The 20,839-nt window shown below is 29.5% G+C and overlaps 1 protein-coding gene across 1 annotated transcript; it reads left to right on the forward strand.

Moving 5' to 3' along the window:
* The first annotated feature begins 14,291 nt into the window (after positions 1-14,291).
* LOC148547458 (uncharacterized) lies at positions 14,292-15,323 on the forward strand. Its single transcript, XM_088495449.1, has 2 exons — positions 14,292-15,086; positions 15,252-15,323. Exons 1-2 carry the CDS (start codon positions 14,292-14,294, stop codon positions 15,321-15,323), a joined length of 867 nt encoding a protein of 288 aa, XP_088351575.1.
* The last annotated feature ends 5,516 nt before the right edge of the window (positions 15,324-20,839 follow it).

Raw genomic sequence — 20,839 nt, forward strand, 5'->3', positions numbered from 1 at the left:
TGTATCATAAAAGTAAATATCCTTTCGGAAAAGATGTTCACTTTATTATTATTTACCACTATTTTCTTGACATTATTGATGCAATTCTAAGTCACTTTCAAGAGGTACAAACAGTAGAATATGATCTTCCAGCCTATTCTGGACCACAACCATTCTTGTAATCATCACAACTCTTTGAGCTCTCTTGCATAATTTTTCTTATATAAATAAAATATAATAATATATTTGGTATCTTTGTACTTTTTTTAAAGAAAGAAGTATATTGAATCAACTTTTAAGTAGCAAACATTAGACAATTCTTTTTTTTATTGTATAAAGAAATTTTTAATCCTTATTTTTTGGAAGATTAGGATTTAGTTAGAACTTAGAGTTTAAACTTTAAGTTTTAAGATATAAAATTTAAATAAAAAATTAGTTAATGTTAATCGAAAAATAAATTGACTGTAATTGAATTCTTTTTTAAAATATAATACAAAATGAGAAAATTTTGGGAGCCAATATATTAAACAACTAATATTATAGCCAACATTTAAAATAAGGAAAAGAAGATTCAAAACTTTTAAAAATAAGAAATTAAAAACTCAATTAAAGAAACATTCAAAATACAAATTCAAGAAAAACTCATTTTTAGTGGGATTCATATTAAACGTATTTGACAACCTAGTATAATATTAACTGAAATTTACCGTTATATAGTATTGATTTCTTAGCTAGTTATACTAAATATTTTGTACTAATAATCTCAAGACAATATTCATGCTTATTAACGTTTTTTAAAAGAAAAAACACTTGCATGTGAGAATATATATGAAGTGTATAATCATTTGTGTATCTCCAAAATTTGGCTAAAAAATATATTAGCGATCACTTTTTTTAATATATATTCTAAAGCAATTTGGTAGTTCTAGTAAAAGTCTTTATAACTTGTTACTATCAGAGTGCAAGGCGTGGCTAAATGTGTCGAAACTCAAAAAAAAAAAAAAAAAAAGATGGGTTCCTGAACCTAGATGCATGAGAGAAAGAATGATGCATGTGATGAAAACCATGAAGGAAGGTTCACAAGTTGTAGAAGGATTTGAAACATATGCATGTACATAACGTGGCTTATAATTGTTATGCATGTGAATTACATAAGCATGCATCAAGGTCAATAGCAAGATCGATATAAGCGACATAACAGATTATGGTATCAATCAATTTCCATCTATTATTGTAGAAAACGTAACATTCTCTTTATTTTATTACACTATACTAGGGGAAAAAAAGATATACAAGGTAGTTTTCTTCTTGTTTTATTTCTCCTAAACTTTTTTTCCCTCTATTATTTGCTTGGCTTTTTTTCGAGTTCACATCATAGTCTCTGGTAGCTAGCTACATCTATAATATACATGTAATATCATGGACTGAATAATTACCATGGTGGTGAGAATAGAATCCAAGAGCTCGCTTCGACTAAGTTAATTAAAAAAACATTCACTAAATTAAGTTTAAAATAAAAATTAGTTGTTAGTGAATTGATTATAAAAAACTAATAAACTTATTAAATTGACCTGTTTATAGTAATTAATTAATTTAAAATAATATAATATAATATAATATAATAAATATTTTTAAAAAAAATTGTAATATATATCAATATATTATTTTATTTAATGTGGTTCAACTTCATTCCTAATTCTATCAATTTGACAATCATTGATTGTGTTTTCAGAACCTTGATAATTACATATAATTAATTCATCTGATCTGTAAGAATTTATTATTGGAAATAGATAGTATTAGATTTGTGTCATCATTAATTATATGTACCACATTCCATATTTCATTAAATTTTTTCTGCAATTTATATGGTTACATCCTGCGATACCCCTTAAGCCTTAACCAATATATAGGTACATATACATAGCAATTATTAAGTTCAATCATGTAGGAAGGAGAAATATATATTTATATGTTTAATATATTACTATTAGTATATAACATATGCGGAGCTACATAGTAAAAAAAGGATAATAGTCCTTAATTTTAATTTTTTATATATAAATTATATGTAAATTTTAGTTTAATTTTTTTAAAAAATTTATTTTAATCTTATTTTATTATATAAATATTTTTTATTTTTTTAATATTTTATCTAACTCCATTCCTAATATATAAGCTATGTTATGTGTATTACGAATAATTTCCTTTATATGTATTAGAGGCAGTTATATCAACAACAAAAATATTCGATAACAAAAAAAAATTACCAAAAATCAATATGAATATGTTTACTAACACGCCTTAAAGAACAGCGGTCTATCAATCTCCATAAATTCGTTTAACGACAATTTAAAATTGCCACAAAACTCTTATGAAAACACCACTAAATAGTATTTTCCTTGTAGTAGTATTAGAATATCTTTTATAATTTATAATTATGATTTAGTTAGAATTCAACAAATATTTTAAAATAAATAATTTAAATTAGAAAAGTCTTGGGAACAACATTGTACAACTAATATTGCAGTCAACAATGCCAATGGTTTATTTGTACAACGCGTATAATGAGTTATATAAATTACAAAATATTTGAGATTTACCAAGGATCAAACTCTTAACTTTTCGAATTTAGAGCTCTAATACCATGTTATGATACCACTCATCATAAAAGCTTACGCTGATAAGAAAAAGGTAACACTAATAGTTATATCTCTAATACTCCCTAAATTTTTATTATACACATTGTACAAATATTCCATTAGCTCCCCATACTTTCCCAAAAAAAATTTTAAAACTCTTAAAGATAATTAAAAGACACATCCAACAAAATTTAAACTCAATAAAAATTTATCTTTAAAAGGCTTCATAATAAATTTGTTTAGCAACTTGCATTAGTATTGGTTGAAATTTGCCGCTATATATTATTAATTTTCTAGTGTTGTTATTTAAATTAGGGTGGACATGTATCAAAATTCATTGATATTCTTAAATTTTATATATAAAGAGGTCCTGGAAAAGTTCCCTGTATACTTCTGTCAATTAATTAAATTGTGTGTATGCAAGTAAAATACGTTTAATTAGTTTGGTATATATTTTTTTTATCCTAATCTAATATGATATATGCATTATGCATTAGCAAGTAGAATAACATAAAAAGCATAAAGTGCAGCACTATAAAATTATGATGAAGATGACGATGATGTAGTGAGTATAAATTAAATAAGAGCAACGAACTACACTAAAATAAGGAGTGGTACCAACTTTGTTATGCTTTTTCATAAGCTTTCCCTCTCTTAGCACCGAAAAAACACTTTATAATATAAGGTGTGCATGATCAACACAACACGTTGCTTTACTATTTTCAAATGACATATTTACTATTTTCTTTCTCTTACAAAACCTTTTCCTTTACCCCTTCAGTTTTATTTTATTTTTATAAAGCTAAGATTGTTTTTTAATTAATAAATATAGTATAGGACAAGAGGGGTATGTCTCCCCCAACCAAAAAATGCCTAATTTATGTGCTATATCTAATGTAACTGAATTTAAATAAAGAGGGCCTCAATTGCATGACCCTTTGACATGTGATTGGGACCTTTTCATATTTCAGTTGGCTTGCGGCGTTACCCATCCTTCTCACCTTACCATAAGTTTGGCATCTTACACGCCACATACATTATGCTACCTCCATGCCAAAGCTCTTTCCTCCTTACTCTCCTAAATTATTAACCACGTTTCAAAATTAACAAAATTCACCTCAATCACCCAAACAAAAACTAATACATATACTATGTACAAGTGCAGTTCACATAGAATCTTTCCCCTCTTCGGCCTCTAAAATTTTCATTTGAATACCCGCGGGTGACGTGAATCGTCCGAGCGCAACCTCAAATTAGGCGAGGCTACCCGCTGAGTTTAAATATATCAATAAGTGGAGGAAAAAAAACTAACGAGGATTCTCCTAATAACGACGAGCGAATCAGGAAGAGCTATATCAAAATGTAATTTATGAACTATGATACATGACGAACAAAATTTATCATTTTAAATCAATAATTGAGTAATGATTATATTATTTTTTTTACGTAATATCCAAAGAATATGATGTTGGCTAAATTTTAAATTCTAAATCCTAATAGTATAAAGATAAAGTGTTGACTCAAAATATTAACTAATATTAAAAAAAAATGTTGATTCCTTAACATTTCTCATTTCAATACGATGGTGGTTCATATTTTTTACGGCAACATAATTAAATTAGGGTAGTGACAAAGGCAGAGACTAGTGTAGCTAGGCTAAAAGGACAATTGTCTCCTCTCAAATTAAAAATTTTAACGTTTTAAAGTCTTTAACTTTTATATTAACTCCCACTTAATTTTTTTTAGAGTTATAATTTTATATTGATCCCTCCTAAAAATTACTCTAATTTCGTCCCTGGTAACAGACCGCATCAAAAATCTAATTGTTATAATATAACAGATTGTAATAAACTAATAATATTATTTTGAATAAAAATAAGTTCTTTATATAAAAATAAGTTCTTTATACTTATTCTATATATATATATACAACGACCACAACCACAGCTCATTTTACAATTAACTATTGATATACAACAACCACAACCACAATAAAAAAAAAATAAGTTTCAACAAATTCTTTTTAAATAACATATAATTTATCTTCTATAATGTATTAACTTTTGATTAGTTGATATTTTGATTTAACTATTAACTACACTAATAATTTGAATTGTCTAAATTTAACCAAAATTCATATTTTAATTATAATAGAATCAGTTTATAATTAATTTATTATTTAAAATAGGTCTTTCTATAAATTTTAAAATGTGAACAAACACTACCCTCCTCCTGAAATCTTCTTCGCTAATCGAAAAAAAAAAAAGGAAAAACCTTCTCTAATTGTGTTCTTCCCAATATATAATTTAACTAAGCTTACATGGATGAGATACTCATAATCGAATTTCTTATTTGATTCCATATCAGCATATTTGATTCCAAGGAAAAAAGGAGTTTTTTTTTTTTTTTTTTTTTGGAGTTCAATTGGGGGCGAAGAATATTTGGGAAGGAGGTTTTGTTTGTTAATGCTTTTAAAAATTATATAAAGAACTATTTTAAACAATAAACTAATTATAAATTGGTTTTATTATAGTTAAAATATATTAATTTTAGTTAAATTTAGGTAACTAAAATTAATATTAATAGTCAAACTAGTAATTAGATCAAAATATTAACTAATTAGAAGTTAATACAGCATAATTAAGGAAGGATAAATTACACGTTATTTAACAGAAGATTTGATAGAATTCACGATAAAAAAAAAGTTGAAAATATTTGAAGTAATAACCTAGTACTAAAAATGTTATTAATTCGATTAGTATTATTATATGAATATCAGCATCAGAATATGAAAATATAAGCTTGAGAAGCCTTTTTTTGGTTTTGCATTTTAGAGGAAATTCTGGAATGTAAGAAGATGATGAGTTTGGTAATTTCTTGTAGAGTAAGGTTCCGTTTTGCATCATTGATCACATATTTTCTCACCGGCCTAAAAATGAAATTTGTGGTGGCGATGGATTTGCCATCATGCATATATATGACTTCATCATTGTTTTTACCATGTGAGTGTCGTTAGTTACATGAGGAATGGTGATGCGAGTTGTGTTTCTCATTTGATTTTCGGATGCAAGCTAGTTGTAGATAATGGATGCTTGTCATTCTTATTTACCTTCGAAAAGGATGTATGTAATAATGCCCCAAAATTCCCACGTATATATGTACTCCTTCTAAAATAACATATAAGTTAACTTTCATTATGTGTCACATTATAATTGGTCCTTATCTTAACCATAGTTAGGTTATTTTATAATTTATTATTCTTAAAATATCAAAGTTCTACTTCCGTTAATTGAAGCATATTTCACTCCTCTATGATTTGTTTATCACTTCATCACCTAGATTTGGTCCTTCCAAGCACTGTCGCGTTCGTGACAAGAAGCGCCAACGTCATCGCCATGCCTTCCCACACAACCTCTATTCCCAGTATAGCCAGCGCCTCTTTTTGCATCACTACTTACCCACATAATTAATAGTTAATTTGGTTATTAAATTTTTTTATTAAAAAAATATATCTTTATTTAATTACGTGATGGTACATGTATTTATATGTAAAATATAATACAATAAAATAAATCTATTTAAAGTATTTAAAAGTATAATTAAAATCATGAACATACAAATATAATAATAAAATTTGTATTCCAAACAAATAAAATATTTTTTTATCATACATATATTATTTAAAAATAAATATATTATTAAAATTAATGACAGAAATTTAAAATAATAAAATTCAACTTTTTTACCGTATTTTTTATAGTATTTTTATTTTTTAATTTTTAATTTATTAGTATTTTATTATTTTAATCAATAATTAAACAAATTATTTGTATGAAAATTTATTTTTTATATTATATTAGAGAAGAGACCAATATAACAGTTTAAAAAATAAATTATATAAATATTTAAGAGATAAATATGAAATACATATTTAAGTAATGTTTAGTTTGCTATTAAATATTTTTATTAAAACAAATCTTTATTTAATTACACGATAGAACATATATTCATATGTAAAATATAATATAATAACTCTATTTAGAGTACTTAAAAGTATAACTAAAATCAGAAAAAATATATTTTTTATCGTATATAAATTATTTTAAAAAATAATAAATTGTTAAAATTAATAACACAAGTTTAAAATGATAAAATCTAACTTTCTTACAAGTATTTTTTTATAGTATTTTTATTCTTTTAATTTTTAATTTATTCGTACTTTATTATTTAATTAATATTTAAATAAATTATCTTCATAATAAATTATTTTTTGTATTATCTTAAAGAAGAGACCAATATAACAGTTTAAAAAATAATATAAAAATGATTTTTAAATAAAAAATAGATAATATTAAAATTTTTAAATACAAAAGTAAATTATATAGATAGATATTTAAGAGATAAATATGAAATACATGTCTAAAATAAATAAAACAGACAAAAATAATTCTCCATTTCTCAAGAGTATTCTTATTTTATCTGTTTTATTTATTTTAGGTATGTATTTCATATTTATCTCTTAAATATTTATACAATTTATTTTTTAAACTGCTATATTGGTCTCTTCTCTAATATAATACAAAAAAATAATTTTTCATAAAAATAATTTGTTTAATTATTAATTAAATAATAAAGTACTAATAAATTAAAAATTAAAAAAATAAAAATACTATAAAAAATACGGTAAAAAAGTTAAATTTTATCATTTTAAATTTCTGTTATTAATTTTAATAATATATTTATTTTTTAAATAATATATGTATGATAAAAAAATAAGTTTATTTGTTTGGAGTATAAATTTTATTATTATATTTGTATGTTCATAATTTTAATTATACTTTTAAATACTTTGAATAAATTTATTTTATTATATTATATTTTACATATAAATATATGTTCCATCACGTAATTAAATAAAGATATATTTTTTAATAAAAAAATTTTAATAACCAAAATTAACCATTAATTATGTGGATAAACAGTGATCCATGGTAAAAAGAGGCGCTGGCTATACTGGGAAGGACAAGTTATGGGCGACGGAATTTAACGAAGATGGCAATGACGTTGGCGCTTCTTGTCACGAACGCGACGGTGCTTGGAAGGACCGAATCTAGGTGATGAAGTGATGAACAAAAAATGGAGGAGTAGAATGTGCTTCAATTAACGGGAGTGGAGCTTTGATATTTTAAGAATAATAAATTATAAAATAACCCAACTATGGTTAAGATAAGGACCAATTACAATATGACACATAATGAAGAGTAACTTACATGTTATTTTAGAGGGGTTGAGTAGATTCACCATATATATATATATATATATATATATATATATATATATATATATATCAAAAGTTGAAAATCACAAAAGACAAATTAGGGTTGACAATATATATGAGAGATACATATTTTAAAATTGCGAAATGTTTAGTGTTTTTGTATACCGGTGGGAGGATTTATAAAATTTAAATAATAGTATGTTAATCCACTAGAATTTTTCTAAACTTAATAAATAATAGAGTAAACTATCAACAATTTAGATACGAACGAAAATAATTTAAAAGATGAAAATGACAAATGTATTTTTTTTTTTTTTGCAAATTCAACAAAAATGATTTATCATCAAATAATTCCTTTTTTTTTACTAAGAATAATGACAAAACAAACATATTTTATGATTAATTATTTTTGTTGAAATTTTAAAAATTTCAAGAATTCTTTTGTTGTTTACATCTTTTAAATTAATTTTATCAGCATTCAATTTTATATATATATATATATATATATATATATATATATATATATATATATATATATATATATATATGTATATATTTTAGTAGTTAACTAATTGGATAAAATAAGGAATGGAGATATAAAAGAGAGAGTTGGAGTAGTATCTATTGTGAAAAAAATAGTAGAATCGCGTCTCAAGTGATTTAGACATATAAGAAGAAGACCGATAGAGTACACAGTCAGGAGGGTGCATGAGATGAAAGATGGATAAGGAGTGAAAGTCAGAGGAAGACCTAAAAAAAACTATCCATGAGATGGTCAAACGAAATCTACATGTAAACGATCTCTCTGTAAACATGATATATGATAGACCTCAATGATATAGTTTAATTTATGTAGTCGGCTCTACCTAATAAGACCGTACAAGACTTTGTTGTTGTATTTTTAGTAATTCGCTCTATTATTTATCCATGTTTGAATAATTTTAGTGAATTAACATATACTAAACTCATCTAACATTTTAAATACCCAAAGAAAAAACGAGAGCTCTTTCTTTCACATTATTTACCATGGCATTTACTCTTTTATCTTTGTATTCTTTTATATACTTTATTAATTTTATTAATTATTATTATTATTTAAGTTGAGGTGGGTTTTTTGTGCACGTGGAATCTTTAGATATATAAAGCCGCAAAATGATGCTTGCACAGATAATTAAGGAGATGAATCTTGGTATAAGTAAAAGGATAATCAAAATTAAAAATGTATTAATTGATGTAATTATCCATTCTAAATATACTACCAACAAAGATGTATTTACATGTATTCAGATGTATTTCTATAATTTTCATGTTATCCCTTTGTCAAAGCTATCTTCGCTTGTCCTAATAAATACATATATTTAGAGTTCTTTTCATATCCATTATTATAGATTACCACTCCGAAATAAAAGAGATCAAAGTAAGAAATTGCATGCACTTCCTCACTTTTCTTTTTTCTTTTTTTACTTGTGTTAATCATGAATTTCTCTTAGATGTGATGTTGAATTATTAGCAACCAACCAACAAAAAGGCACACGTGGAGGAACTTACGTTCATAATACATATATAATATGAACACTAAAAATCATCTACTTTATAAAAATATATTTAATATTTTGTAAAAATATTTGATTATATTATTAGAATTTAATTTTGATGTATTAATTATCTTTCACACCGTGTGAATGATCATCTAAAAGAACGAATATGATTGCACGACTATGTAAAATACGTTATACTATCAATGCATCAAAATTAAACTCATATTATTATTGTAAAAAAGTTTGATTATTTCATTACGATAAATTTTATTATTCTACAAAACATTTAATTATTACAGTGGCAGATTACTTTATTAAAAAATATGTAACAACACTAATTATTTTTAAAATAGCTCAAATAATAGTATATTTCTAAAAAAATGGTTAACGATGGTATAGATATGGACGGTGACAATTTGTTGTTGGTAAAATAGAAAAATGTTAGAGTATTATCAGAATTTTTTATTAAAGAATTTTAGAAGGTTGTTAATTAGTCAATAATGTTTGAAAGTATAGAATAAAATATATTGTTAGATTATTAAACTAAAAAATTAGATTAAAAAATTAAATTAATAATGATTAACTGATGAACAAAAATAATAAATTTAAATAATTTTCTAATATATATATATTTTTTATTTTTGGTTATCATTTATAACTATTAATTAAATTATTTTAATTTAGTAATCCAATAACATATTTAACTTTCACTTTTAAATATTAATAGCTAAAAGTAATAATTTTTTATAATCCTCTAACTTTTTAGAATTAGATATAGAAAAAGTCTAGAACCATCAACTTTGTTAAATTCTGACCAGCATGTAATCAGTAAAGAAAAGTGAACTATTAGATAAAATACACACCAATCTCACACCATTAATATTATCATTGATGACTATTTAATGGCTACAAATTACAAAAATTGCTGCCCCTAACATTTCTCGTAGATATATATCGTTGAAACTAAAACACTTAAGGTCAAATCTACTTTTATGCTTTTTATTGGACGCAAAAAACTTTTCTGTTCACTGCAAAAAAGGCTCTTTATTGATAGCAAAATAGATCTTCTCTCCACGGTTGGATTTTGTATGTTCGAAGGCTCTTCAAAACCTTTTTTTGTTTAAAATTTTAGAGACTTATTACGATACATTTCGTTTTTCAACGATTAAAACAAAATGATGTTTTATCATACCTATGTAATTCAATTTTTTTATTATAAGTAATCGTTATACATATTAAAAATTAATTATCAAATCTATTATTATATATTTGTATATAAATATATATTATTTAATTTATTTTTTAATATATATTTTATACAAAAAAAATTAATTTAGTGATTAATTTTTTATAAGTACGTAGTATTATTAATTTACATATTAAACCTACGTAACAATTTTTTTTTCACCTTTTAACTAACCAAACGTTAAGCTTATTCCTAAACATCTCAAAACCTAGTAAACTAAACAGCTAAGCAAATCCTCAGAGTCTAAAACTATACATGGAATTATTCATAAAAATTTTCATCTCATAGTTAGGTACTCCTAGTAAGGAACACATCCTAACGTTAAAATTTGAAGAGACACGGGGAGCTAGAAATAACAAAATTATAATTAATATAAAGAATTTGAGTGGCCACTAAGGATGTATATGGCGGATGAAATCGAGTTTATTCTAATTTAGATCCGATCTTAAATATATATCTGAGTCTATTTTTTAGATTCGGTCCTATATCTGATAAAATCTAAAAATTTTCGGGTCATAATTATACTGAGTCTAAATCGGATAAAAATTTAACCTTTAAAGCTTTAACAATAATTTATAAAAAACTTATTTATGATACACTTATTGATATCCATATCTTTGAACTCTTTGATCTATTTTTCAATTTAACCAGTATGATATAAAAACAAAACAATAAATTTATAATTAATATAACATAATATTGTAATTAATTTAAAACATATATATCTTTTTTAGTTTTTTTAGGGTACACATGGATCGAATGAAATCGAGTTTGCCTTGATTCGGTCCCAATTCTAAATAATAATCGGGTCTATTTTTAAAATCTTATCCGACTTTAGACCCGATAAAATCACACCAAATTAATCTTTAAAATGTTCCGATTCAGACCATGTCTTCGAACCGAACCAAATCATATATACCCCTAGTGCTCACCACCTACTATAACAAGAAGGAAGCTTCACCCCTTATCTCTCTACTAGTAGATGCCATATATAAGACTTATTTGGTGATAGATAAAAAACATTTTGCTAATATATTCGATGTCATATGTGATAAAACTTATATATATATATTTTGTTAAAAACATTTTTAAATTAAAGTTTAGTGTACATTTATCTTCAATATCTGATATACACAAATTCATCTTTACATGGCTTATTTTGAGTTTATACTCATCTAATAACAAAGAATTAAAAAAATAAATAAATTTTATTATTTATTGATATATCTTATTTTAAATATTTATATTTTTTTATTATATTACTTATTTCGTTATCATTAATAAAATAATAAAAATACATGAACCTTCTTATCATAGTCAATGTGATATGTTATAAACAAATATAACATATTTCATTATCTCTGCAAGCGAAATTATCCTGGTGAAAACCACCCGATCTGATGACCTCATAAGTGACTTAGAAAGCGTGTTCATCTCTCTCCGACGACACGGTATGAGGCTCAATCCGTTTAAGTGTGTCTTTGTCATGGAAGTAGGGAAATTTTTGGGGTTCATGATAACCCAAAGAGGGGTGGAGGCCAACCCAGAAAAGTGTGAAGCAATACTCCAAATGAAGAGTTCGGGGTGCATCAAAGACGTCACCCTAATCATAGTTCTCACATCACCTATACACCCGACTGACTTGAGCGTCGGAGTGTTATCGCAGGTGACACCCCCCTCCACCTGAAGTTCTCGGAAGCTCGGCTGTCCCATCGTTCACACCTCAACCTGAAGGCAGGCGGAAACCCACGTATCCATTCCAGAGACCTCCACGAACCGACTGGTAATCCGACTTACCGAACATTGGCGCCGTCTGTGGGGACCCTGTGGGAACTCTAGCCAACATGGATTTTGTTTTGGTTTCTGGCGTGGACGACGGCAGGGCCGGGACCCGCGGGGAGGGAATAGATCCCCGAGGCAGTGGGGTAGCCGCCGGAGCCCCCGTTTGCAAAGGCAGCAGATCTCCCCCACGACACACAGAGGGACGACCCTTTGGAGGACAGGCAGCGACAGTGCCAGGATAATACAAGAGTTGCGCCACAGGGTGCAGAACTTGGAGCGAGAAGTAGCCAACCGTGAAAGTCGTCAGCCCACTCCTAGCCAGGAGCCTTCCCGATCCACTCAAAGGGGAGAAAGGAGTCTCCGAAGGAGCCGCTCCAGGCGCACCTCGAGCCCTCAGACAGAATCAGAAAGCCAGGAGAGCAGAGGGGTGCCAAGGAGAAGGCGAGACCCGCTGGTCTACAACCGATTGCCAACGAGAGACACCGAAAAAGAAGACTGGGAAAGCGACGGAGGACGAAGAAGAAGAACCCAACCACAACAAGTGCGCCGCCGAGAAAGGATAAGGAGAGGCCGGTCTAACAGAGAACACGGCAGGGAAAGGCAACCGGTGGTCATGGGGCAACCCCTTTCCACCACTCGATCCTCGGAGTATGACTACTGAAGCACTTTGACAAGCCGACATATATGAGGTACGACGATACTCAAGATCCCCAAGAACATCTAACGGCCTTCGAGGCTAGGATGAACCTGGAAGGGGTAGGCAACGAAGTGAGATGCCGGGCTTTCCCGGTAACCTTAGCTGGGTTGGTGATTCGTTGGTTTAATGCCCTCCTCCAGGGCTCCATAACCAAGTTTGCCGACATCAATCGCTCTTTCTTGGCCCAGTTCACCACGTGCATCGCCAAAGTAAAACACCCGATTAACCTGCTAGGGGTGACGCAGCGAAACGACGAGCCGACCAGAAAATACCTGGACAGATTCAATGATGAGTGCCTTGAGATAGACGGCTTAACTAATTCGGTGGCCAGCTTGTGCTTGACCAACGGTCTGCTAAATGAGGATTTCAGAAAACACCTCACCACCAAGCCCATCTGGACAATGCAGGAAATTCAGAACATATCCAGAGAATACATTAATGATGAAGAGGTAAGTCAGGTCGTGGCAGCCAATAAATGGCAACCTGCATACCCTAATGTCGGCCCATCCGGTGGCGGAGAGAGGTCTAAGGAACACTCCAGAGACAGAGGAACGGCCAAGACTTTCAAACCCTTTTTCCGTGTTGGGAAGTTCACCAACTATACCCCCCTAGCGGCTCCAATTATCGAGGTTTATCAGCAAATCGCCGACAAAGGCATCTTGTCGAAGCTCGGATAGCTCAGGGATAGGATGGGAGGAAACAAGAACCTCTATTGTGATTATCACAAGGGATATGGCCACAAGACCCAAGACTGCTTCGACCTGAAGGATGCCCTGGAGCAAGCCATCCGAGAAGGAAAGCTGGCTGAGTTCGCCCACCTAATAAGGGAACCTAGGAGGAGGGATCGATCAACCGAGGACAAAAGCCACGCCGTAAAGCAGAGACGGGAACCCGAGGAGGACGCGGAGCGTGCCCTCACCGTGGTAAATATGGTGATTGGAAGGGATGTCCCTCCCAGGTCGAAGTCGGCCAGTAAGAAGGACGCCAAGGTTCTAGCTATGTCCTCTGGCCCTGCACCGACCTCTCGATATCTTTCGGCCCCGAGGATCAATAGTTTGATTAGGTTGCGGAGAATCCGCCAATGGTGATCACGGCCAGGGTGGGCACCGGCCTAGTAAAGAGGATCTTGATGGACACATGGGCTGATTCCAATATCATGTTTCGCAATGTATTTGATGCCCTGGGCCTACGAAACGCCGACCTCAGAGGTCACCAACACGGCGTGGTAGGCCTAGGCGATAACTTCATCAAGCCAGACGACGTAATTTCCCTCCCGGTCTCCATAGGCGGAGGCAGGGGGAAGAGGTCGCTAATGGCGGAGTTCGTGGTCTTAAGGGATTCCATGGCCTACAATCTCATCCTGGGGAGGAAGACCATCAACGAATTTGGGGAGGTGATCTCCACCAAGCTATTGCTAATGAAGTTTGTTGCTGATGATGGATCAGTTGGGACCATCAGGGGAGACCTAGAGACGGCGGTCGCATGCGACAACACTAGCCTCTCCTTGAGAAAGAAGTCTAAAGAAGCATCCGGCATTTTTCTTGCCGATTTGGATGCCAGAGTTGACGATAAGCCCAGGCCGGAACCAGAGGGGGACCTGGAAAAGTTCAGGGTCGGTGACTCGGAAGAGAAGTTTACTTTCGTAAACAAAAACCTACCCCACGACCTGAAAGAGCCCCTGATGAAGATGATCAAAGCGAACGGCGACTTGTTTGCCTGGACCCCGGCCGACATGCCAGGCCTAGACCCCCAACTCATATCCCACCATCTGGCCGTGAAACCGGAGGCTAGGCCGGTGGCTCAAAGGAGAAGGAAAATGTCCCAAGAACGAGCAGAGGAGGTGGCCAAGCAGACGGCCAGCCTCCTAGAAGCCGGATTTATCAGGGAACTCGACTACTCGACTTGGCTGTCGAACGTAGTCTTGGTCAGAAAGCCCAATAAAAAATGGAGAATGTGTGTAGATTATTCCGACCTTAACAAAGCATGTCCTAAGGACTCCTACCCCCTCCCCAACATAGATGCCCTCGTTGACGCGGCCGCGGGATATCGGTATCTGAGCTTCATGGACGCTTACTCTGGCTACAATCAGATACCGATGCACCGGCCAGACGAAGAGAAAACGACATTCATAACGCCAGGGGAACGTATTGCTACAAGGTAATGTCGTTTGGGCTGAAGAATGCGGGAGCCACGTACCAAAGGCTGATGAACAAGATATTCAGCAACCTCATAGGCAAAACGGTGGAAGTATACGTGGACGATATCCTGGTGAAAACCACCCGATCTGAGGACCTCATAAGTGACTTAGAAAGCGTGTTCATCTCTCTCCGACGACACGGCATGAGGCTCAATCCGCTTAAGTGTGCCTTTGCCATGGAAGCAGGGAAATTCTTGGGGTTCATGATAACCCAAAGAGGGGTGGAGGCCAACCCAGAAAAGTGTGAAGCAATACTCCAAATGAAGAGTCTGGGGTGCATCAAAGACGTCACCCTAATCGTAGTTCTCACATCACCTATACACCCTACTGACTTGAGCGTCAGAGTGTTATCGCAGGTGACACTCCCTCCACCTGAAGTTCTCGGAAGCTCGGCTACCCCATCGTTCACACCTCAACCTGAAGGCAGGCGGAAACCCACGTATCCATCCCAGAGACCTCCACGAACCGACCGATAACCCGACTTACCGAACGAAATAAGTATATAACTATTTTGAATATTTCTTGTTGTCAGTAACTAACGAGATATGTGTCTTTTTACCTTGTTATCTTATCACTGATAAGTAACAAGTGAAAAAAGAAATTAAATAATTTAAAAAGGAGTATATTGGTTAATAAATAATTTATTTCATTTATTAAAAAATCCAATAATAAATGAGTAAAAAAAAAACTTGTGTGCCATATATCGTTGAAATCAACCCTAAACTCTTTCAGCTAATCTTGTTGACTCTGGATATATGATAGGATGTGATGATTTGGTTGACTAACTTTATATTTTGTTAGGAGAGAAATGAAGCTTCACTTTCTTGCATATATATCCTCTATATCATGCAATTAATGCCCCTAAAATTCCATGCATTGTACTTTGTAATTGCATATCACTATCATATCGGAAAGATACACTTAAACAGAACAAAAGGGGTGACTGGTGAGTCATCAAAACTAGAGCTTAAGAAAGGCAATCAGAGTTGTATTAACCCCTTTCTTTTGCTTAACCTTATACAGAATTAATGAGACAAAAATCTATGTTGCTTTCACTAATTGGACTTTTTTTTTAATGACAATTTGTTTGTAAATGTAGATCACTTGCCAATTCTTAGGAAGAGGACAAGAGTGCGTTTAACAGCACACAAAATCAATCACCGCCATAAGTTAATGTCATCACTAGCATAATGTAAGTATTAATTAACGGAAGTGAGGGCAATAATGTCATTTTATTGTTTATTCAAAACCCTCCTTTTTCTTTTTGTTCAACTTTTTCTATAATCTATGTAGCATGATCAAGGTCTATTTGTAGGTCTTCAAATATTTTGGATATATGATTATATCTAAGAGAAATTTTACAGCACCAACAAAATTTATTGTGTTATCAATTAGACAATAACATTTAAAAATATAAATTAAAAATATATTATTAAATTATTAAATTAAAAAATTAAATTAATAACTAAAAATATTACCAAAAAATAATAAATTTTACTAATTTTTAAATTTTTGTCTATATCTAATCTGATTTTAAATAATCTTCTTCAACCTTATTTTATTATATATAGCTAGCTAGCTTCTATAGCTACTTGCTACTCTCGCTAGTGACATTAGTTTAGTTCAATTATTAAGTGATGTAATTATATGGAGTGAACTATTAATTATTCAATCTTTTGTCTATTTTTTAAAATGATAATGTGATTTTTTAAGATAAAAACAATCCACTTCGATCTCTATTTTCTATTTTTGTGATACAACACGATTTTTGTGGATATTTTCCATCAATTCTGAACAAAAAATACTGATATGTCAGGTTCAAAAATAAACAGAAATTTAATTGTCTCTAAATTTAAATTGATTAAGAATTTATTCGTCCTTATTCTTTAAATAATATATTTTTTAAATTATTTTTTATTTATTATATTAATATTTTTTAATAAATTATTAAATATATGATGTAATAAGTACAAATTAATTAATAAAATATATTTAAATTTAAAAATATTATTTATTATGAAACTAAATAAATAATTTTTAAATATAATTTTTAAATATATAAATAATAAACATTAAAATACAGTTAATATATTAATAATAATAACCCTATAATATACTGAAAAAAATATAACTCAATAACTATAAAGTCTAATATTATATGAAAATAAAGAATGAGAAAAAACATGTCTCGATAACTATATATTTGACATTATTTTTTATAATTATCTACTTAATTAATATACTAAAATTGAATTTTTTTCAACTAATTGAAGTGAGGTGTCTGTTGAGTTTAGAGGATTAACTTATGATTAAGATTATGACTAAACATTATTGGGTTATTATCCAATTGTTTGTATGATGTATTTTGTTCAGTGTGCAGAAAATAAATTAATCACATTTACCCAAAAAAAATATAACAAGCACAAATGACATCTGACCCACCTACACACAATCATGGTCCAAAAATTATTTGCTTCATCATAAATGTTTTCCATCAGAACAAAAACAAAAAATATAAAAAAGAAAAAAAATAATTGGCCCAAGAAACAAATGTTCAAACCCAAATGCACACTCAATGGTCCAAGGATATATATAATTACTAACCCCATGATAAAAAAAAGATATATATAATTACTACCATCACAAATAATTCTTGATTGAAACAAACAAGCCTCTAGCCAAATAATGAAAGATAGAAATCAAGTCCATAATCAAACCAAAGTCCAAAAGTGGTCAACATTCAAATTTATTCATTCACTTAGACAAAAACTAAGCGATTCAAATTCCATTTCATTGGAACCATCACATGACATTATTTCATTCATTTAAACCATTCACTTCACACACCAAACCAAAATTCTTTCTTCTCTCTTATCTTTCTTTAACGTCACATCACTTTGAAGCAAGAAGAAAGAAAATGAAAGTTCAGGCACTAAGGTTCGGTGAAGAACAAAAGGGTTGTTACTAATTTCAAGCAAGTTTCAGAACTACAATAAGAGGGAAGATTTTATCAGAAAAAAAAAATCACAAAAAGGTAATTTCCCTATTTATGCTTCATCAAGGATTATTGAAGAAATCAACTGGATCACAAGCACCGTTCTAAAAATATGAAGAAAGTGAAGTCAATGGTGTTTTGCTTGGAATTTATGGTCAAAAAATAAACTTAGGGCCAAAGCAAGAACGCATGGCTCAGATTCAAGATTTTTGAAGAAAAAGGTTGAAAGAGAAGATTGAAGGTATGGTTGCATGTCACTGCTTCTACCCTCTCTTTTCTTCGTGAATTCCGTTGCTGCATCTGTGTATTGGGAAAAGAGAACCATAGTGTGCTGAAGAATATTTTAAGCCCTGGAAGCTTCACTCCTCTATAATAGTGGTGAACGACCAAGGATTGAGGCAATGAGTGAGAGCACACGTTTGAGTTTCCATAGCTCTTTGAACTGTTTATTCTTCTCTTTCATGGTCATTGAATATTTCTTTTTCTCAATTTAGTCTGTCTGTATTTTATTGGTAAAAGATAAAATGTGAGATTTTGTAAGAAAAAGCCAATGAGTGAAAAAAGACAGAGAGTTAAACTTGGAGAAAAAATCATAGTTATCTCAGAAATCCTTTGTATGTATTTCTGTTTTGCTATCATGATCCTGTGGGGATTCCTTTACAGGTTGGGTTAGCACTTGACTGTTGAAAGTTAGGTGGAGTCTTAGTCAAGTTCAGGTTGGGTTAGAATCTAGACTTGTCCCAGATAGGATTTGGTAGATTTTAGGGAGAATTGGTGAATGTAATTCTGTTGGAAGATAGTGAAATTCTGTCACTATTGTGATGGAGACTGGATGTAGGTTACATTGCACTGGGTAGCCAAACCAAGATACATCTGTGTGTCATTCTTTCTCCTCTACTCTATTTCTATTTTTGTTGCTCAGGAGATAAAAGTAAAGTGTCTCTCAACTCAACGTGAGACAAAAGCAAAAATATCTCCTAAGATTCTTTGAGAAAGCTAAAAGTAATATTCAGCAAGAAAGGAAGCTAAAATTCAGTGTCAATTCCTTGTGAATTCTTTTTCCCTCCGAAATAAAAGTACTATTCTCTTTTCTAAGTTTATTTTAGAAAAATATCATTATTATAATTATATTATAATTATATTACAATTAGCATTTAATAGATAATAATGCATAATTATACTAATTTAAGAAAATATCTTTATTATAATTATATAAAATTAATATTTAATGCATTATCAATTAATAAAATTAAAGTGGGATGTCAATTCCTCATGAATTCATTTTTTTTCTAATATGAAAGCATTATTTTTTCTTCTAAATTTATTTTAGAAAAATATCTTTATTATAATTATATTATAATACTACAATTATATTATAATTAGTATTTAATAAATAATGCATGTATATGATTATACTAATTTAAAAAATATCTTTATTATAATTATACAAAATTAATATTTAATGCATTATTAAACTAATTATCAATCGAGAATACTTTTAATCATTTTAATTATATTGATACAATTCTAGATCTCATTCATTTTGCAATAATTTTATTAGTGGCAAGTTATTACGTTAATGGTGATCCATTTATAATAATAATAGATATCAATAATTAAATGCTAAAATAATTGTCAAACATTGTCTACCTAACTTCAATTAGTTAACAAATTTAATTTTAGTTGCTATGTTTTATTTTTTATATAATTATATTAATTGTCAATCATTATACATCAAATTAGCATTTAATACACAATTATGTTAATTGTCAATACTTTTTTATAATTATACATCAAATCAGCATTTAATACATAATTATGTCAATTGTCAATAATTTTAATTTTCAATCACTGTAATATAATTTTAAATTAATCGTAATTTCCGACAAGTTGATATTGATATCTACCTTAAAAAATTAAAACAAAAATATATGATAAAAAATAGTTAAGAAATAATCATAATTTTCGGCAAGTTGATATTGATATCGATCTACCTTAAAAATTAAAAAATTAATTAGTTGGTTGTCGTTACGAGAATGACTCTAATCTATATGTATTTAAGAACTAGAATAGATTAAATATTATTTAAGTAATTTAGTTCTAATATTGGTATTTGATTAAATTAGTTTTGGATTTCTTTAAATTTCAATTGTTACCTCAATTTATATATTATGATTATTCTTCTTTAATATGTTATTTTTAAATTTTTCATTATGAAGTTTTTTTCTTTTTTTGGTTTTTTAAGTTATTTTTATTTCTATTTTTATTTGCTCTCAGTATAACTAAGAAAAATAAAATAGTTAAGTTAAAAAAATTGTAAATAATAAATATTATTTTTTATATGACAATTATTTTAATCATGTAAAATTATTGTAAACAAATAATAAAATAATTAATAATAGGGTACGAATAAATTAACAATAATATTTATTAAAAGTTTTACACGTCTAATAATATTTTTAGTTGTATTTAAATTTTAATGATA

The sequence above is a fragment of the Arachis ipaensis genome, chromosome B8 (assembly GCF_059453495.1).
Source record: "Arachis ipaensis isolate K30076 ecotype BB chromosome B8, ASM5945349v1, whole genome shotgun sequence".
Taxonomy (NCBI): Eukaryota; Viridiplantae; Streptophyta; class Magnoliopsida; order Fabales; family Fabaceae; genus Arachis; species Arachis ipaensis.